Source organism: Myotis daubentonii, chromosome 8 (genome assembly GCF_963259705.1).
Source record: "Myotis daubentonii chromosome 8, mMyoDau2.1, whole genome shotgun sequence".
In the NCBI taxonomy this organism is placed as follows: domain Eukaryota; kingdom Metazoa; phylum Chordata; class Mammalia; order Chiroptera; family Vespertilionidae; genus Myotis; species Myotis daubentonii.
In genome coordinates this window covers 62,321,627-62,344,100 of record NC_081847.1, presented here as the reverse complement: position 1 = coordinate 62,344,100, position 22,474 = coordinate 62,321,627, and the positions used below count along the sequence as shown (strand labels likewise).

Below are 22,474 nucleotides of genomic sequence, written 5' to 3'. Positions count from 1 at the left end.
GGCAGTAATCATTAGAAATTTTAAGCATCTAACAAGCAAGAAATAAATGGAATAAAGACTGAATAGCAATCTAGTCAACATATTTTGTTAAGCAAATCTAATATTACAGCTTTTTCCTATTTTAAACTTAAATTCTTTATTGTTTGAAGTATTAAATAAGTCTCTTTTTCCCCCCATTGACCTCTCCCTGGCCGGCCCCACCCCCCAGCACATGCCCTCAACCTCCCACTGTCTGTGTCCATTGGTTATGTCCATATGCATGCATACAAGTCCTTGTTGATCTCTTACCCTCTCGCCCCCCACCTTCCCTCATAGGTTGGACAGTCTGTTTGATAGTTTTGCCCTTTTTTAGCACTTCAGTTTAAAAAGAACTTTCACTTATAGTAATCTTCATGATGACACTGTGAGATATGTTAGCTGCATATAAACTCCCATTATAGAAAGACTCTGAGTCCACAGGATGGCCTAGACCACACAATAGCAAACAACAGCCAGATGCCACCCAAGGCTTTTGGTCCTTGCTTCATTCTCTTTTAAACTGTTATACCATCTTCCTAAGACATTATGTCCTATGAATCATTTACACCCGAGAGATAAGATTCCACTCAGTCTAAGTAAAACTGCAATCCTCTGGAGAGAGCCCAGAGAGAGCCACACAGAACTACCTGCCAGCCTTCTTCCCACCCACACCCCTGGTTTCTGTGGGCCATGCCGGAGCCCCCACCTGAAATGACCCAGTAACCTTCCACCCAGAAGCACATGGGCCCATTTACTTCCTCCAGGTCCCTGCCCCAATGACTGATCTAAGATGAAAATGCAATCATATGTTCGTGCCATTAAAAATCTGTTTACAATCCAATTATTTCTTAAAAACAAAACAAAACATGAATTAAGGGCTGTGCCCAGTGCAGAACCAGGGTTGGAAATTCAGATGTTAAGTCACAGAGGGCAGTGCCTGCCCTAAAGGTGCTGGCAGTTTAGCAGGGTAAACAGTCACCACACAGCGAGGTGAAGGAGTCTGAGGTGGCCAGGGGGCAGCAAGGCCAGAGGAGGCTCTCCCAGGAAGTAGACATCTGGGCTACACCTCGGAGGGTGACCAAATAAGTGAGAGAGAGGGAGTATGTGCATGTGTGTGAATATGGGTGTGAGTATGCATGTGTGCATGTGTATTGGGGGTCGGAGGAGGGGTAGAGGAGCGAAGAAGAGAGAAGACTGCATGCTCAGGAAGCATCAAATGCAGCCTGGCATATTCTCAGGCCTGAGCATATATTTATGTGACTTCAGCTGGCAGATGGCTTGAAGGGGAGGCTGACCCAGGTAGTGACTAGATGATGGACACCTTCCATTAGAGATGAAGCAGTCTGAGTCTGGATTTACCTTGAGGGCAACGGTAAAACTGATGGACTGTTAAAGAGAATGAAAGATCCCAGTGTGAGCACGAATTGGAGAGCTGAAAAAGCAACAGTAAGAATGAAGGCAGCAGAGGGGTGATGAGAAGTAAAGGAGAAAAGGGAGATATGTTAGTGACCCTGAAGGTGAGAAGAAAGGCAGGCCTTCAAAGGAGTCGGTACAGGTGCACAAGATTCTAGTCACCTTCCTGATGGAATCTGGATTTGTAGCAACGGCTTATTTGAAGGAGTCTTTCTGAATTTCTCTTCTCATTTAACAAAACATCAGAGATTGATTTGAGGATAAAAGCAGGGTATTCTTTTATGCATATGCATTATATGGAAGGGTCAATGTATTTAACTTCTATTTAGAGATGAAAACGCAAATTTAAAACACTTCTTTTTCCAGATATTCTGACTTGTTAAAAGGCAGTTTTAGACCTTCAGCTTCTTACCTATGAAAGTTTCAGTGATAATTACTTCTGCTAAGAAAGAAGTTCGATTCAATAAACATTTATTGCACACTTAATTAGGTTTGAGCTACTGAATGATAGAGACTAAATTATGAAAATCATTTTGCATTTCCTATTCTATTTACATATATTTTACATAATGATTGACCTAGGAAAATGCTCACTTTCAGCTTAAATGCATAAATCTAATACTCCTGCATGTTGGTCAAACCTCATTGACCATGGGTGTGTTTTAAATGAATTTACTTGGATGGCCACTGTTGCCTCTCTTTACTTTCTCTTAGGCTTTTTCATAGGTTGCTCCTCTCCTTGGTGGGCCTATACCTGTCTTCCAGCTCCCGACTGGCTACTTCTCCTTAGGGTCTCAGCTTAAACTGCACACTCTGACTCCCTTGTTGAGATACCGCCCTTGTGTCAGATGCGGTTACAGTGCCCTGGACTTTCCTCTGCAGCACTGATCATCATCCTACCACAGTGACCTGGACATAAGAATATTCAATAGATGTTTGGTGACTGGATGAAGAATGAATGAATAATAGCCAAATGTCAACCCTAAAATTCCCAATAACACTTTTCACTATTATAATGGAAAGAATTTTAATGAGATGCTCATAATTGCAGAGAGCTCTTAGCACGTCCCATTGAGCAGAGAAAAAAAACACTGACGCCAGACAGGAAAATTCTTTAAGGTAAAAGTAGAGACGTGAAAGATCTGGGACAGAGAGAACAACTCAAAAGGGATGTGGTGATATGGAAAAAAGCTAACATCCCTTCCTAATCTTTTTACTATTTACAGGTTGAAGAATGAAGTGTTAATTAAGTAACTGAAAACTAAATACAAGTAACCACCAAAGGATAATATAATAATATCCTATATATTTCTTTATGTATTATATTTTACTAGGGGCCCGGTGCACGAAATTCGAGCACTGGGTGTGTGTGTGGGGGGGAGTGTCCCTCAGCCCAGCCTGCCCCCTCTCACATACTGGGAGCCCTCAGGCGTTAACCCCCATCACCCTCCAATCGCAGGATCGGCCCCTTGCCCAGGCCTGACGCCTCTGGCTGAGGCGTCCGGTCCAGGCAGCGGGGACCCGCAGCTGCAGCGGCCCCACGATCGTGGGCTTCGCTTTAGGCCCAGGCAAGGGACCCCTAGCTCCTGGGACTGCCAGCTTCGACCATGCCCAGCTCCCATCGCTGGCTCCACCCCTACTTCCTGCTATCACTGGCCAGGAGGGCAAAGGCGCCTGATTCTCCGATCATGTCTGGGGGGCAGGGCAAAGGCGGCCCCAGGGCCGCCTTTGCCCTGCCCCCCAGCTCTTAGCTCCCCCCTGGGTTTCCGATCACTGTCAGTGGCAGGGGGCTTCTTCCTGCTTTCCCTTTCGCCTCCCTGCATTGTGCCTACATATGCAAATTAACCGCCATCTTGTTGGCAGTTAATTTGCATATAGCCCTGATTAGCCAATGAAAAGGGTGTCGTCGTACGCCAATTACCATTTTTCTCTTTTATTAATGTTGATAGCATAAATTATAAAACATAACATACACTTAAAATCGTTTTTGATGAAATAGAAGGCGAATCAGTATTTCTGTATTCTCATCATAAAGAATTACACTGCATATATTTGTAAACGCTGGCTGAGAAGATGTTCTGCTGAAGAGGATGATGCAAAACAGAGGTCATTATATGACTGTGCCCTTCTCCCTGGAACAGGACCACGAAGCAGTGTCACGAGAGGTAAGGGGTCGGGTGCCCTTTCAGTGGTTCCTGGGCTCTGAACGGCTATGCTTCTAAGCAGCACAGTGGATTAACTTTCACTCTCTGCCCCATAAGTGACTTTATCGGTCTCTTAGAACTTATAATGTTTTCTTGCGTATATATATGATTTTAACAACTTAAAAAAGTGAAAGTGAGGCATCTATACAGTCAAATCCATCTTTGTCAAAATTTCCAAGATCCTCTCTCCCAAATGTTACCAGTCTTAGCTTAGAACACTGCTAGCAATGTGTCCCTTACACTCCCTGGAATCAATCACTGTGATTGGGAAGACCCAGCCGTTCCTGAGAGAAATGGCACAGCAGCTTTGAGATTCATAAGGCAATGCGTTGTTCAGTTCAAGGCATTTGCAACCTTTCGGTGTTTAAAACTGTCCCACTGTTAACATTTATAGAGCGATGGGGGGAAAGAAACAGCATGTAGCTCTCTCTGTTGTCCATGGAAAATGGAGATCAACTTGCATGTCCACCTTCCTCACCTGACGGATGGTTTCTGGGCTGCTGGTCAGTATGATGGGAACGCGCAGCACTATCTGCTTGACCGCTAGGGAGGCAGTTGTGTATAATGTATGGCCTCCACTGTAAATGACACTCAAGGGCATTTGTGTAATCTCTAGTTCCAATCGCAGGCATTTATCTTTTCAGCGACAAGCATAGGTTCCTTTGGGCATCGTAGGAATGAGAAATTGCATGATCAAAACCTTGGTTCTTCCCTGGCCCCGGTCAAGAATTAGTCATAATCATCCACTGAGTGTCCTGGTGCCATTCCTTTAGGAGCTGAGAGAAGCACTGGCACTCTGGCTTTCAATAAGCCAAAACCCTGCCACATCATTCAATAGGCCTTGCATACATACCCCAACACATCTGATAATCACTGCAAAGGTGACTAGCACAGGATTAGGGCAAAGCAGTTAGGGCAATGCGGTAAAAGGAAGAAAGAAACAAACAAAAAGAGAAAGATCCAGAGGGTCCTTCTGAGCAAGAGAGCCAAATAATGCCACATGTTTACTGTTTATGAAAATTTGGATTTAAAAAAGTCAGACAATTTGTGAATTATCAGAGTCATTGATAAGCTAGGTTGTCAATTTTTAGTCTTCTAGTATTAACTTTAACAGTACTTTAAACGGTTACCAATCACTTGGATTAGTAAACATAGTAAACTAGAGGCCCAATGCATGAAATTTGTGCACTCAGGGTGGGCGGATCATCCCTCAGCTCAGCCTGTGCCCTCTCGCAGTCCAGGAGCCCTCAGGGGATGTCCGACTGATGGCTTAGGCCCGCTCCTGGCTGGGTGTGGGCCTAACTTGTCAGTCAGACATCTTTAGCACTGCCGCAGAGGTGGCAGAGGCTCCCTCCACCACCTCTGTGCTCGCCAGCCATGAGCCCAGCTTCTGGCTGAGCTCCCAATATAGCTTTGGGATCAAATCAAACATTTAAGGAAGTGCAACATATTACCTTAAAATAAATACAATTGCTTTATACTGCCTATTTATCTTGAATGGAATGAAAACTTGTCCTTTACCTTGTCCTCAGCATGGGTTTTTCAAAGGACAAATAACTTGATAATGAGAAAAAAATAGCATATTTTAATACACTTCTAATTATCTGTCTAGTTTGTTATAAAATATTTGATAAGTAGTTTGAGTAAATCAGGTGCTAGAAGTTAACAATGAGGCTTTAATATGTGCTCACATTTTCCTAGTTAACTATGTAAGGCAAAGCAGCTTAAGGAAAGACATGATAGAATTAAATGAAAATAGCAGACATTTGCAAAGTCTACCACAATAATGCATTCAAGGGAAAATCACTTAAATAAAAATCTGGACATATTATATAAAAATAATTCTTGATTTATATATAAAACTGAAGGTATTATATGACACACATCTTTTTTAAAATCAGAAGTATTGCCCTGGCCGATGATGCTCCATGGTTAGAGTGTCTGCTCAAGCTCTGAAGAGTCAAGGGTTCGATTCCCAGTTGAGGGCATGTACCTGGATTGCTGGTTCAATCCCTGGTACTGATTGGGGCATGTGCAGGAAGCAACCAACCAATCTGTCTCTCTCACATCGATGTCTCTCTCTCTCTCTGTCTCTGCCTCTCTCCCCCTTCCTACATTCCACTGTCTCTAAAAATCAATGCGTAAAATATCCTTGGGATGAGGGTTAACAAAAAATAAAAATAAAAAATAAATAAAACCAGAAGTGTTTTGGGTGAATAAAATATTTATGCTTGCCATAATATAAAGTATTTCTTGTCTCATTTGAAATCTTAAGTAGAACACAACTTTTAAAAAGTAAGGCAAATATTTCTTCATTCCTTATGCCCTTATCTCTTCCCTATTCATAAAGTAGTGAGGCTCCGATTTGCTGCCCTGATTCTCAGCTACAAAAATTATTCATAAGTGTCTTTTTAAATATAACCATTGAGAAAGCATTTGGTTGAGAGGACAACCATCGTATAATAAGTTACCAATGACAATGAAAGCACAACATTAAAATAATTGGGGCTCCTTTTATTAGAAGAACAACAAAGTGGGTGCCATAAATTAAATTTACATTCACATGTTTAGGCATCGGTTTTAATGTTTGGGTTGCTGATGTGCTTATTTCTCACCTCCCATCCCCATGGACAGACAGATCTGTAACAGATGTTTCCCCCACTTAATAATATCTCCTGAATGAATGATTAAAAAATAAGAACTTAATTTTTTAACTTTTCACTGAAATATCAGAATGTTTAATTTATAAACATTTTCAAACACTGAGTTTTAATTAAGAAGACATGTAGCTCCAAAACATTTATGAACAAATTCAAGCAACAAAGTTGTGAGAACCAAAGTGAGTCATTTGAAAACATCATCACCTAAAGCTGAAAAATGTGATTCTCAAGCATATAGACCATTGGAAGATATAACATATTATTAACGAGGAATATTGCAGACATATCTATATCATAAATAGCGTCAGAGAGGGAATTTTTGTTGTGTAAAGTTTGTGTTAAATTCATTCTTTATTTAGAGATGCTCTTTTATGCCAAAGTACAAGGGTTTTCAGTGTTGGGTTGTGTCTGCATGTAATGAACAGTGGAGAGAAGAGAAAAGAGGTGGTTCTAAATGAGTTTCTCCCTGTCTTATTAAAGAAAACAAATTGCATCTATGAACAGACATTAAAATTCTGTCCTAGGTGCTAGTTTACCAGCTGGAATGATGGAATTTGTGTTCTTCCTAGCCCACTACAGATTTAAATAATTGTATGTGACAGAGCTGAAGTGTTGATCAATAAAAAGACAACAATCATTTACAGTGAGACTTTAGTGCAATTTCAAGAATCTGCACTAACCAAGCTCAGTGCTTGTAGCAGAATCAATACCTTACTTAGGGAAGAGCACAAATGAAGTACCACTGAATTTTAACACCAATGAATATGGATTAAAGAAAAATCAAATCAATTGAAAGAATGGGTTTTGGAAATCACACAATGACAGTATTTTTGAACACATAATACTGTGAATAATCCAGGAAAGCCAACAGATGTTCACTTTCATCTCCCCTCTTTCTTCTAGTAGTTATCATTTGGGAAAAGCTTTCTTGTATTGCAGTTTGATTACATGTGCATTTTGCAAATTTCCAGATGTGTTCAAATGTTTTAATCTACATTATGGCTTTATATTTTAGGGCCCTATGATTCCCTAATCAGAGTTCTTATTTCTCTAAATACTAAATGAAATGGAAATTTTCTTATACCCCATTTAGTTTGAGAGTATTATAAACTTTTTCCCCCTTCAAACTAGTTTTTTCTAGCTATCTTGGTCTTCTATTTACTCAATAGATAATCAGTCCCATTTTGTTGTACTATAATAATGAATTCCTTGCAGAGAATATTTACTTTTCTGCACAAAATCTTTGACAGGTGAGATTGAGATAATTTCCTCTCTCAAATTTGTGCAATAAAATTTACCCGTTCAAGACAAGCATCCTTGCAATAAAGGTAGTGTCCACAGTGGATTTTCCTGTAATACTTACTAAATATTGTCCCATAAGAAATGAAACTGATTGCAGCATTATGGATTTAGATAATGAACATGGATCATAAATTTATTTATGTTAAGATGCTAACATGGTGGATGAAGGTATAAAAGGGGGCAGAATACAAAGTGACCCTGTCAAATTCCAGTGATATTAAGCTAATAACAGGATGATGTTTACTAGTATCAAAGCAGAGCAGTGCTGAACTTGGAACATAAGGCAATATGACAACTGTGGAAGAAAATGTGACAACCTAAACTGTAATCTTAGAAGAGACAAAGAGTCAGGCCTGATGAAATGATGTGAGATCTGGGGTGAAAGCTATGTATTTTGCATACTCTGACAAGTCTCTGAATCTGTATTGTTAGAGGCATAAGAATAAGAAGTCTGAAGATGTCTATAATTAATGAACTAGCAAGGCTTCAAAAATCTCCAAAACCAACTAGAAAGGTTTAAATGAAAACAACAATAAAATAATTCTTTAGGCAACACATATGACAGAAAATAGGAACAGTAGTTTAAAATGCAGGCGACAATTTAAAAAGATAAGGGGGAAGGAGGTTTGGGAAGGGGACTAAGGTGGATTGCCTGAAGGAATATTTTTGAAAACTTAGACTTGGAAAGATCTGTACAAAGATGTGGATGGAAGTCTGACAGAAAGGGTTTGAAGGAACAATGCAACAGAAATAGAAAATATGTAAAATGAGTTTATATAGAAATAAAGTAGAATAGGGAATAGCTGGCTGTTTGGAGACATGGCTAGGATTTCAGCTTCCTGCCGTTAGAAGGCACTGGAGGTGAGTGATCTTTACCCTTTCATTTTATTGTGGTGCTGCTGCTGTAGAACACAGACTCCTGTCCTAATGGCACACTGTTGCTAAGTCTGGGCAACTGTTAAATTGGTCAGAAAAAAATGACGTTGCAAAGGCCATGGTCAGAGCGTCAACTTTCATTTAATAATAACTCAGCCTTCCGGAGTGAAAAAGGAATGACCCATGGCCAGGTACACCTGGGTCTTGGACAGCCATCTAATGAGTGTGTGAATTGGGTCATTCAGATGAGTGCAACCAGTCATCACCACACACAAACCAACCCCGAGGTTCTGGGTGGTGCCAGTGGCATCACATGCTAGCTGTAATAATACCCGAAATTTGGAAGAGCTTTCACATATTCCATAGAGTTTTCATAAACTACACCTATGAATGGCAATCCTAAGTCCTTTATATGAGCTATTATGTTGAGTGAGTCAACAGAGTAAATTAAAAATAATTTCCTACAATATTGTAGATTTTTCAAATTGTGATTCTACCCTATAGTGACTTCAATATCAGCTAATCCTATTCTGTTCTTACTCTTGACTCTGTGGACTAAAATTAGTATATATCTCATCAGTGGTAAAAAGTCCAACTAATCACTGTAGGTTTCTATAGTGAAAACATAATAAAAAAGAGCCAGGTTTCAAAGGGTTAATGAAATAAAATTCTACAACAGGAACATGGAAACGAATCTGATATAGCCTTAATTGTGACGGTAAATGTTTCCTTGGTGTATGCTATTGAAAGTAATAGATTATTTTGAAGTGAATCACTTCTGATAGTACAGCATATCTGAATCCCTCTGAAACAAGTAGAAATTTCATTTATATAGATTAATGAGCTTATGACAAGTTCGTATTCAAGAGTTATTCAGGCATTCCTTTGCTCCTTCCTAGGAAGAATAAATTTATTTTATTCATTCACTGTAAAAGTTACACTTTGTAATTTCTTAGCTAAGTAAATCATCATGGAATGAGAAATGAGACCTACAAGTTGGTAATAAACTTAAATCTGTTCAAATAAAGACTTCACAATGCTCTTTCCACCAGTCTATCGCAGTGACTTTCAACCATTTCATCTCATGCACACATAAACTAATTACTAAAATTCTGCGGCACACCAAAAAATGTGTTACATATTTTGCTGATCTGACAAAAAATAGGTATTATTTTGATTCATTCATACCAAACAACTACTGTTGTGTTGCCTGTTGTCATTTTTTTATTTGACAATCTACAAAAGAGGTCAGTGTCCCAGACTATTTATTCAGGTATTGCATTTTTAAAAAATTCTTGCAGCACACAGGTTGAAAATTGCTGGTCTATTTCTTTTTTAAAAAATTGTATACCACATAGTCCACTGAGAAATTAGCCAATTTATGAAAAGTTAACCAAACTTAAACCCCAGGTAAACAAACAAACAAACAAAAGTTCCACTTAAAGAATAGAGCTCAGGATGAAAATGCCAGGCGCCCTTGGGTAACTAAATTGCTGCAAGCAATTGTAAAGCCTCCTCACAACAGACTGGGGCTTTTGTTCCTCATCTTCAAAGAACAACCCCCTTGCAGCCGAATCAAACTTTACACAGTACTTGATCACTGCACATCAAAGCACTTTCCTTTTCCTCAGTCATTTCTTTTAATTAGAACTAATACAGATAGGGGTTTACATGCTGACTGAGGTTGGTTGCAAATCCCTGGAAAATGCATTCAAGAAATCAATCAATTTGATTTTTGTTTTCATGCCTCCAGCCCATCCCTTCCCTGCTCAGTACCTGACAGGCGCGCCTCGGCTTTGTGCAGGCTTCAGCATGACTGTCACTGTATTGTCAGTTTGATTCAAAGGGGTCTCAAGTTCATAAGCCGGCATAGAGGGTGCTGGGGAAAACACAAAAGATGGGAGACTCGTTATTTCTGGTTTATATTTCCAGTCTTCTGTCTACTTTCATTTTAAAAAACAAACATTAATAATACTATGCACTTAGATTAAATTGCAGCTATCAACTGATCATGAGCAGCCTTTATGTATATACCTTACACAAAATATCAGGGACAACTGATAAAACCACCACATGCCAACTTCTTTGATCTCAGAGATCAAAGTTGGGAGAGAACATTCACAGGGCTTGTGAGTTGTTCATAGTATTCTGTTTCTCAAATTTCTGTTGGATTCTTGCTAAATGGGTGTGGTGAGCTTGTGAAAATCCATTGAGATGTACACTTATAATTTGTGTACTTTTCTTCAAATGCACATTTAAGAAATAATTACTAGGATCATAACACTGAACTTTACAGTTCTTCCAGGTAAGTCAAGGTTTTTTGTTTTTTTTTAAAAATATATATTTTATTGATTTCCCACAGAGAGGAAGGGAGAGGGATAGAGTCAGAAACATCAATGAGAAACACCAATCAGCTGCCCCCTGCACACTCCCCACTGGGGATGTGCCCACAACCAAGGCACATGCCCCTGACTGGAATCGAACCCGGGACCCTTGAGTCCCCAGGCCGATGCTCCATCCACTGAGCCAAACCGGCCAGGGCAAGTCAAGGTTTTTTGTACCAAAGATCCATCAGGGGATTTGAAGATGACAGTAGGAGCCAGAGAGGCTTGTTGAAATTAGTGACCACTGGTGAGCTCTCAGGGAAGCAAGGAGTGAAAAAGATATGGGGATTGAAGTAAGAAAATCAGGGGTTTGACTTTTCGTTGTGCCTTGTTTTAACCAACATAAGAGCTGGGACACATTATCTCTGGAGCTTTAGTTTAGTCATCTTTAAAAGTAGAAAATTACCCTCTAGGGTTGTTATAGGAATTCAAAGAGACAGAGATAAAGAGAGCCAGACAAATATAATTCTACAAATGTTAGTTCTCTTCCTAATGTGAATCCTATTTCCAAGGCCATTTCCTGGCATTCTTTCTTTTCTAGATTGTTAGTTCTCATTACGAGAATATAACAGAGCTCTTCGGTAATTCTGTCATCACCATGGACAAGGAAATCATCTCATAAAAGCCGGGATGTGAGTGTGCACCTGGTCTTTTACGACCACAGGTACGACCTGATGAGAACACTAGAGATCATTTTTCACAAATATAGTTTTTAAATATCTGAAATATAAAAAGCTCTTACATAAAAGACAAGGGTTATATCTCAGTTCCATTTATTGGATTTTCTCAGCATTAAAAATTAACTCCAATTCTCTGAAAACTAACTTGAATTCATAATACAGAATTACATTTTGTATAGAGAGTAGTTCTCTCTCTGAGATCCATGAAAGTAGAAAATAGGGGCCCATAATTTGTAATTTTTTTGAACTATAAAAATTACATAGTTATTTTTGATGAGCTTGTGTAGGCTAATTAAAATGTCAACTACCTTTGCTTTCGAATAGAATTGTATGAACTTGGTGGGCTAACAGCTCTTTGAATCCATAACAAGCAGAATTTTCATTTAATAAACATGATATAAATGAATTATTTTCCTATAAGAACACAGTGGTAACTACAGGCAAAAAATTACAAAAAAAAAAAGAAAGAAAAGAAAAAGAAAGGAAAAAACGGGCTTGGAGGAATACACATTGGTACACATTTCCTCTTTAAATCTTCATGATAAATCCATGCAGCAGCCAATATCTTAAATTACATTTGGAGGTAAATTCCTTGATCAAAATCAGATAGGGAGTACATAGAAAAAATTACAACTAGAACCCATACTTTTAGATTGCAAGTCCAATGCCCTCACTCATCTGTACAACCCATGTCATCTTCCTAACCTCCCAAGGCCTTCTTCCTCTTTCCAACTCTCTATGTCGTTCTTCTAACCTAAGGCTTCAGATCAAATACCAACTGTATATTAAATATCAAGTCAAGTTTATGCTCACAAATAAAATCATTGTACAAAATAAAAATTTTTCCTTTAAGTTATAATTGCTTAAAAACAAAGTTCCAAACCTTCTCCCTCAAAACCCAGTAGAATACTTACAGTACTCTAGTTGTATTTCCCTTCCTTTATTTCCAAACAAAAACTTTTATAAAACAAGGAATGAGGGACAATATATATGAAAATCAGGCTAATTATTATATAGCTACCCCTGACTAAGTTATCTCCCTCACCCGCCTCCTGCTCATCTACCCCCAACCAAAACAATCAAAGCCCAAACTTAAGTACTTCCCCTCTCATACCCAAGGGGGAAAAAATGGAAAAAGAAAATGCCCATGGAATGTGTTTATTGCTGTTACATATCCCATACCAGATGGCAACTCCATTTCCTCTAGTCTAAAGCATAAAGAAATTTTCTGCACAGTTGCATATGCCCAGAAATATTTCTCAAATTATATCTTTTGTTGGATGATGTAATTGAGATAACAAACAAAAAGCTGGAGGCCCTAAGTGCCTGGAGCAACTTCTCTGTTGCGGCCTGTCTCTTTCTCTTTAGGACCTGAAACTGCTAATGGTGATGGTCCCTAGGAAGGCTGAGCCTCTGGCACTGAGCTCCATATAGCCCTGCCTTTCTTCTGAGCACTCAGTCATTCAAGGCTCACTACAGATTTTTTTCCAGCACTGCTGCTCTGGTAATTTGGGGATAAGAGTGAACAGAACAGAACTTTCTGCTCATGTCCAAGTGTCCCAATGCAAACTGTGAAAACAGTGGCTTCTTCTTAACACAGGAGAATCTTAAGCTCCCAAATAATACATATCTGTAACATTTCATTTAATTCCATGATTCTGATTTTCAGATATCTGAAAGTATTCATTTGAATACAATGCGCCAGTTTGGGTGAGCTTTGCATACTTGACAATGGGAATGAAAAAGTACAAAATGTCACTTCTGATAAAAGACATAACTCTGATAAAATACCTGATATTTTGGTGGTAAACTGATTTGTTGCTGGAGGTCCAAAACCCTTGGCTGTGCTAGCTCGGATGGTAAAGGAGTATGTTGTCCCCGGATACAGTCCAAAAAACAGAAAATGGGTTTCATTTCCCAGTTTTGAAACTCGGCCACTTTGATTGGATAAGTCTATTTCCGGGTCAAAGGAACTGACTGCTTTGTAAGTGATCTGCAAGAGAATGAGAATGTGATTAAATATCTGGAGGTAGTTCAAGATTGCATCTTTATCCAATAAAGCCTTCTGATGTATGCACTGTCAGGCACTTTAGGATAAGCTCTCCTATCCCTTTAGACCCTTCAAATCCTGGATCCAAGGAAGGGGCGCAGGAACTCAGCCAAAACTCTTATGAGTTACTACTTTTATAGACAGAAGAACTTAAAGCCAGTAGATTAGAACATAAAGGATGAGGTCAGGTTTAACGTAATACCTTGAAGTTGTTTGCTTTCAAAATGTCATTTTGGAAAACAACACTACAAAATACAAAATAATAAAATATGGTTCAATACAAAATAATAAAATATACAACTAGCTCAAACAGATAAGAACATGACAAGGGTAAGGCCTCATTCATCTCTCTTGTAGTGGCCACAGTTTGATTTAGTACTGAATCCGATTACGGTCCCCTGGAAACAAGGACACTTTTTCCATTTTCATCAATGTGGCCAAAAATATCTGCTTCAAAAATAAATCCTAAACATGTGTCAGTAGCTGCTGATGCTATGACGGCAGTCCTCATGACAGGTCATATTTGTGTCTTTTCTTTATCGCTCTTCAATAGATGTCAGGCTGTAAGTATTTTGTTCTGTACCGCTGAGTACAGTAGCCACTATCTACAAGTAGTTATGGAGCACTTGGAATGTGGCTAGGGAGACTGAAAAACTTAAAATGTAATGTAATTTAACTTAAATTAACTAAAGTTCAAATTTAAATTGCCACTTGTGACTAGGAGCTGCCATTTCCGACAGTGCAATGCTAGAAGCTTTCGCTACATAACAGGTGTTTGAAGCACACTGGGTGAGTCTGATATGTGTGAAAATAAATATAACTATAACATAGGTGCCTTTAAATTTTTCCCTTTCAAATGAATTTTAAAAGAATTTCACTCTAAGTAGCTCATCAGCTATTCAAGAACATACATTTTAGTGGTGATTACTAACTTCTACCAGTTGTAATGACATAATTTTTAAATGTGTCATATTCAAAGTTTTAAATTACAAAACTGAGCACTCTTCTTGCTTTTAAATAGGTAAACTGACTTATAATTTATGTGCATGAACACTAACACTGTTATTACACGAAGTGATAGCTCACATTCTTTCTTCCTATATTCATACCATATCATTATAATTAAGGAGACCGCTCTGAAAGAATATTTAGATTGAGTCAACTGAGCTTTGGAAAGAAATTGTTTCCTATATATATTCATTTCTGCAGTGACTGGCACTCTCAGAATCAGGCAGCTTGTCTGTTGTAAACCCTCTAGCACAGCGGTTCTCGACCTGTGGGTCGCGACCCCTTTGGGGGTCAAATGACCCTTTCACAGGGGTTGCCTAAGACCATCGGAAAACACATATATAACTGCAAATTGTTTTTGTGATTAATCACTATGCTTTAATTATGTTCAATTTGTAACAATGAAAATACATCCTGCATATCAGATATTTACATTACAATTCATAACAGTAGCAAAATTACAGTTATGAAGTAGCAACGAAAATAATTTTATGGTTGGGGGTCACCACAACATGAAGAACTGTATTAAAGGGTCGCGGCATTAGGAAGGTTGAGAACCACTGCTCTAGCATATTTCCCTCACAAGGCTACTCTGAAGCAAGAGACAAGACCATGGCTCCACCAGCATGACTCAGTAGTTGAGCGTCAACCTATGAGCCAGGAGGTCAGTTTGATTCCCAATCAGGGCATATTCCTGGGTTGCAGGCTCGATCCCCCATGTGGGATGTGCAGGAGGCAGCCGATGGTTTTCTCTCATCACTGATGTTTCTGTCTCTCTCCTCCTCTCCCTTCTTCTCTGAAATCAATACAGTATATATTTTTTTAAGAGAGAGAGAGAGAGAGAGAGAGAGAGAGAGAGAGAGAGAGAGAGAGAGAGAGAGAGAGAGAGAGAGAGACAAGATCATGTCTACCACCCAGCTGCTGTGGGAGGGACTCAGCAATGTCACTGCTGTGTGCTCAAGTGCTTACTTAGTCCTCCATTCTAATAGCCCCAGAAGATGAGCTAAGCTATGGCAGCATAATTGCTCCCCCAAAGTTTATTTATTCTTTCCATCAGCCGTTCGAAACATATTAACTGCATGCCTCCTTATGTACCAAGCACTGTGCCCTGAGCTGGGGTCTCATATAGAGATTCAGACTTGGTACCTCCCCTGGAAGAGGTAACAGTCTGGTGGGGAAGGGGAGAAGCAATTCAACAATGATGATACAGTATAATTAAAATAAGGACTAGCACTGCCCACCAGGACTAGGTTAATCGTCTTGTTCATTTTGCTGTCTTGTTGAAAACTTTAATGGGACACAAATGTATATGGGACAAAGTCCAAGCTCCCTAACTTTGTGTTTAAGACCTGCCCTCCCCAGACTTTATATCTGAATACTTGACATGATGACATTATATTACCTTCTGTCTTGGTTAGTCTTCTATGAACACTTCCTGGGCTTTTCTCACCCTGTTTTTGCTCACTAACTTTTGCCTGCCTGGAATACCACAGAGTAGCTCTGTCCTGTTTTCTCTACTTACTCAGATTCATTCATCCCATTCAAATGTTGATTACCTGGACACACACACTGTGGTCAGCAGATAGACACAGCCCTGCCCTCAGGTAACTAAGAATCTGGACTAGGATGGGTGGAGCTGGGTAGAGAGACAATAAGTAAATAATTTAAAAACACTAGGTTCTATAGGAGAAAGAGAGGTGGTTAAGATAAAGAATATTGGGCGGGGGTAGAAGAGGAGTTTGACTTTCTATAGTTTCATTATCCAGGGTTAACAATAGTCTGAAAATATTAAATGGAAAAATCCAGAAATAATTTTTAAGTTTTAAATTGCATGTTCTTCTAAGGAGTATGATGAACTACATCATACCCAGGGACATGAATCATCCCTGTGTGCAGAATCTCCACGCTGAATACAATCCCCATCTGTTGGTCACTTAGCCTTCTCAGTTATCAGATCCACTGTCCTGGTATTGCAATGCTTGTGCTCAAATGATCCTTATTTATGTAATAAAGCACAAGAGTAGTGATACTGGCAATTTGGCTAGGCCAAAGAGAAGCCGTGAAGTGCTTCCTTTATGTAAGAAGATATGTGTGTATAGGAAAAAACATAGTTTATATAAGGTTTGGTACTATCCAGTTTCAGGCATCCACTGGGGGTCTTGGGGTGTATTCCTTAAAGATAAGAGGGGATTCCTGAATTAGAAAAAGCAGGGTGATGTGATACTTCAGAAGATTTTTGGAGAAAAAATATCCCATATACATGGCTTATTAAATTCAATGAGAAAAATAATGAGAGATGTGGTAATAAATATAAATTGGGATTAGATCATGGGAGGCCTTGACTATTACAATGAAACTTCTTAACATGACCCCTAGATTCTACTTCTTTCTGTACTACTACCTATCTCAGTCAATAGTGATTATCTGAGCCCAGTTATCCAGGTGGGATCTTTAAGTGTCTTCCTTCAACTCTTGATCCATCAATGCCCCACTCAGCTGACACTGCACTCTATACTCCAGTCACACACTAAGTTTATTTGCATTTGGTACTTCATTCTCTTTGTAGTTAGTTGCTGTTAGGACTGTAGAGAAGGGGCAGTACTTTATATACTTTTGTCTTCTTCCAATACCTTACACATACTAAATTAACAACCAAACAAACCGGTTGATACATTACTTTCATGACCAGGGGTCTGGAGTTTTCTCACTAGGCCATCAAGAGCTATTTAGTGAGTTACAATGAAAATACTTGAATATATATTCTTGTTCATTTGGGAGTATTACTGACTGATAAGCTTCTAGAAATAGGCTTGATATATAATGTTTAAATTTTCATAAGACATTTCACAAACCTACAGATGTAGAGGGCCAACTGTATGCATTTTTCTATGCCGTTTTATATAAGGGACTTGAGCATCTGAGGTTTTTGTTATCTCCAGAGGGTCCTGGGACCAATCCACTGTGGATACTAAGGGATGACTGTTAAGTTTTGGGGGAGTCAAAAGTTACATGTTGATTTTCAATTGCAGTGGGTTGGCACCTCAACTCTCATATTATAAAAAAATGTTTTCCCTATTTTCCTCATATATTCTTACTATTTAATTTTTGTGTTTAGATCATGAATATGTTTGGTATTTATTTTTGTATGGTGTGAAGTGGGGGTCTTATAAGGCATATTATTCTTGTATTCATAAGTAAACTTTCACTGCAATTTCTATCTTGTATAATTTTTCAGTAATCTCTGAAAAGTGAAATGGGGAAGCAAGGGTATGTTATCTTGAATACTTCTGTACTAAAATATCCTTTCAAAGAGCAACATTACAACTATAATTTCATTAAAATGAGAAAAATGCAATTATCAGTCCAGGTTTTAGGAAGACGACTGATAAAATTTAAGTGGCTGATTGGGACATAAGGTATGAGCAGGGTTGGAGCTAGAACAAAGGTGGGGAGAAAGTAAAGGAAAGGCTAGTTCCAGAGGCTAAAGGTGGACGTCGAGGGACCATAAAGGAGAGGGCAAAGAATAACAGCAGAAGAATATGTGAACGCTGTTAACTGCCATAATTCCTAACAAAAATGACATTGTCAGCATTTTCCAGTCATTAATGGTTGGGAAAGTAAAGAGAAAACTTGAGAATAAAATGAACTTGTAGAATATTCATTTATAACATCTATACCATTCAAGTTGTTTTCCTTCTCCCCTTCTAAAACTACCCAAGAGTGCTCCCTGCCTAAGAAATACCTGCATCATTTTTTGCTAAGCTTTTTTCCAACTTGATAATTAAGCTCTCCTTTGAGTTTTTACCCGTGGTCATATGTGTTTCTATGACAGAATACATTGTTCCTAAAGCCCCTGCTTCCCTTTGGGCTATCATTCTACTTCTTTAGCATGATATCTGTCCCAGGAGACTGTAGTCCTCCAGAGTGGGGACGGAGTCTGGTTCAACATCAGTCCTTGGCTCCAGGAGGAAGCTCAGTCTATCGCTGACTCTGGCCCAGGCTGAATGAATCACAGTGTGCAGAGCTTCTTAGCTAAAGAAGAGCTCCCTCCTGAGACCTCATCTAAGGCCTACCTTGAGGAGCCTGGAACTCTCTCCTTCCTATTTCTAGAAAACATGGACAAAGAAGAGAAAGATTTGGTAGTCAGAAAACTTATATATACTAGTTTTGCCGAGACCGGTTTGGCTCAGTGGATAGAGTGTTGGCCTGCGGACTCCAAGGTCCCCGGTTCGATTCCGGTCAAGGGCGTGTACCTGGGTTGCGGGCATGTCCCCAGTGGGGGGTGTGCAGGAGGCAGCTGATCGATGTTTCTGACTCTCTATCTCTCTCCCTTCCCCTCTGTAAAAAATCAATAAAATATATTTTTTTTTTAAAAAAGAAAACAACAACAAAAAAACTTATATATACTAGTTTATATAAACATACATACTAGAGGCCTGGTGCACGAATTCGTGCATGGGTGGGGGGTCCCTTGGCCTGGCCACTGATTGGAGCCATCTTGCCCAGTCCTGATTGAGGCCGGCTGGCCAGGGGGAGGAACCATGGGAGGTTGGCCGGCCAAGGGAGGTTGGCTGTGGGAGTGCACTGACCACTAGGGGGTAGCTCCTGTGTTGAGCATCTGCCTCCTGGTGATCAATGTGTGTCATAGCTACCAGGTGGTCATCCAGTTGTAATAGTTGCTTAGGCTTTTACACACACACACACACACACACACACACACACACACACACACACTAGTGGCCCGGTGCATGAAATTCATGCATGTGGGTGTGTGTCCCTCAGTCCGCCCTGCACCCTCGCCAATCTGGGACCCCTTGGAAGATGTCTGACTGCCGATCCCTGTGGGGTTGGGCTTAAACCGGCAGTCAGATAACCCTCTCACAATCCGGGACTGCTGGCTCCTAACCGCTCACCTGTCTGCCTGCCTGATCACCCCTAACAACTCTGCCTGTGGCCTGATCACCCCCAACACCCCCCCCTCCCTGCTGGCCTGATCACCCCAACTGCCCTCCCCTCCTGGCCTAATTGCCCCTAACCACCTCTGCCTTGGCCCCACCACCATGGCTTTGTCCAGAGGATGTCTGGAAGGTCTCTCTGTCTAATTAGCAAATTATCCTTTTATTAGTATAGAAACTAGAGGCCCGGTGCATGGATTTGTGCACCAGTGGGGTCTCTTGGCCTGGCCTGTGGGGATCGAGCCGGAACTGGCTCTCCGACATCCCCCAATGGGTCCCAGATTGCAAGAGGGTGCAGGCCAGGCTGTGGGACTCCACCAGTGCATGATCAGGGCCGTAGAGGGACAGCAGAGGGCTCCAGGGTGTGTCTGGCCTGTCTCATTCAGTCCCGATTGGCCGGACCCCAGCAGCAAGCTAACGTACTAGTCAGAGCATCCACCCCCTGGTGGTCAATGTGTGTCATAGCGACTGGTCAAACGGTCAAACACTTAGCATATTAGGCTTTTATTACATAGGAGATATATATATATATATATATATATATATATATATATATATATATATTAAAAGCTATATATATACATATATGTAGTTTAAAAACTACATGTATATACATATATGTAGTTTTTAAAGTATATTTTGATTGATTTCAGAGAGGAAGGGTGAGTGAGAGTGAGATAGAAATATTATTGATGAGAGAGAATTATTGATCGGCTGCTTTCTGCACACCTCCCACTGGGGATGGAGCCCACAACTGAGGCATGTCCCTGACTGGGAATTGAACCATGATCTCCTAGTTCATAGGTCAACAGTCAACCACTAGCCATGCCATCTGGGCAGAAAGCTTATATTTAATTACTTAGGCCTGATTCACATATTTGACATTTTCTCTTTGGTATCCAGAAAAATGAACCAACCTGCTTTACTTGCCTACAGCTGATTTTTAAAACTCTGATTTATGACACATTCACATATCACCATTGTAGTAGCATTTAGATCAGTGTTCAACTGGGAGATCCTAGCTGCTAAAGTTAGGGAGATTAATGGGTTCTTCTTTTGAATTATTATTCCTCTTGTTTTCTATATGTTAAAGTTACTTTATTACACAAAGATATATGTTCACTGAGATCAGTCTGTCTAGATAACAACATGTGAACCTTAGGACAGGTGGACTTATTCTTGGAACTTCAGTTGATTTTAAAGACTATTTCTGTATCTTTTCTGGCAAAAAAATAAAAGTAAAAATAAAAATCTACTATTCCTGATTGCAAGAATCCCCCAAACTGAGAATTGAAAATGGTCATGGCCAAAAATATTAACTAAAAGATTCTGTTAATTGAAAACAAAAGTACGAACTTATTTGATTTAATTATAAAACTTAGCTCTTTGGATCTAGCCATGATTTTCATGATACCTGATTCTTTTATAATGAAGCAGACAATAAAAAGCATCAATAACTTAACTTGATAGCCATTTTCTTTTATCTCTTATCTTACTTTATTTAGCTTTCTACTAACAATTTTTTGAATTTCAATGCCAATTTTCAAAAGTTAGAAGGAAACATCAATGTGAGGCTATTTGGGTCAGGAAAGGGCTTCAGCAGTGATTACTGTCTGACAGCTCTTCTGCTCAGGCTTTTGTCAGTAGTTCTGAAAGGTATTCAAGTAGAGATGCCGTAGGAGGAACTGTCGCGATTTTCAGAAGCCGAACAACATATAATTTTGTTGAATTTGCATTCAAATAAATGCTAGCTTAAAAAATGCACCTGCTTGTTTCTATGACAATAGGCATCGTAAAATGGTGCTCATATAGATTGATGATGACTGTCACCCCGTTATTGCTATTATTTTCTTCCTTGAACAATTCATCTAAGTCTTCTGTTACCTATTATTCAACCATTTGATATGCCTCAGTAGACAAAACCATGTCACAGAAGTTTTAATGTATGTTTTTCTAATACTAAAAAGCCAAAAGACATCATTCTATTGTTACTTCTGAGACAACATCTATTGACTTTGCTAATTAGATAATCAGCATTCATCTGTGAATCAGTAGTAAAATATTTTGTATCAGCAAGAACAGGATTCTGTGGGGTACCTCTTAATCAATGTATACTTCAAAATACTGTTTTTAATAAAGTTGATTAAAATATATTATCATCTATTTTTATGAATACTATATAATCTGGAAACATTCAAATCATTATAAATATGCATCTTAAAAACATACATAATTCAAAAACTCATTTTTATTTTTTTGTTTTATACAGTAATCACTATAACTATTCAAAGAATTAGACTTCTTCAAAACATGATGCCATTATGCATTTCTATGATAGACTAACTATCATAGAAATTATAATAAAAATTAAATTAGTAACAAATGTATATACTACCTCATATAAAGTGATGACACCATATGTTTGAATTGGTTCTCGCCACTGAAGAAATATCTTCTCTTCAAAGGTACTTCCTTGAATGGATTCAGTAGGAACAGCACCTGGCACTAGAAGGGGGAAAAACCAATAAATGTTTAAGTAACAAACCAAAAAAAAAAAAAAAGTTTTCTAGACTTGATAGGTAGTTAACTCTCTATTGAGGCACAATATTTTAATAATCCATAGACACACTGACTTTTTAAAAAAAATCTAAAATTCAAAACCATTTTGACTATACTGTCCTTATAAAGAAAAACAATTCCCTCATTTTTTTAAAGTTTGAATCAATTAGATGAATTAATATCATCTTTCATATGAGCTTTTGCATTCTTCAAAAATAAATTAAGACATCCACAGAGAAATAAGAATTGCCACAAATTGCTTGTAAGAGTATAAAATGGTACAGCCATTGTAGAAAATAATGGTTGTATTTAAGTAAATTTAAGGAGGCCGGTATCATACAACATTAATAACTCAAACTCCAGGT

The 22,474-nt window shown here is 39.0% G+C and overlaps 1 protein-coding gene across 5 annotated transcripts in view; it reads right to left on the bottom strand.

Annotated features, from left to right (window-relative positions):
- The window catches only part of PTPRM (protein tyrosine phosphatase receptor type M), a 661,667-nt gene that overhangs the window by 236,881 nt on the left and 402,312 nt on the right, over nt 1-22,474 (bottom strand). For all 5 annotated transcript variants that reach the window (XM_059706595.1, XM_059706597.1, XM_059706599.1 and 2 more), the window contains exons 9-11: nt 21,946-22,055; nt 13,329-13,530; nt 10,250-10,352 (exon numbers count right to left, since the gene is read on the bottom strand). In XM_059706595.1, coding sequence (XP_059562578.1) covers nt 10,250-10,352; nt 13,329-13,530; nt 21,946-22,055 — 415 coding nt within the window. The remainder of the gene's footprint in view (nt 1-10,249; nt 10,353-13,328; nt 13,531-21,945; nt 22,056-22,474) is intronic.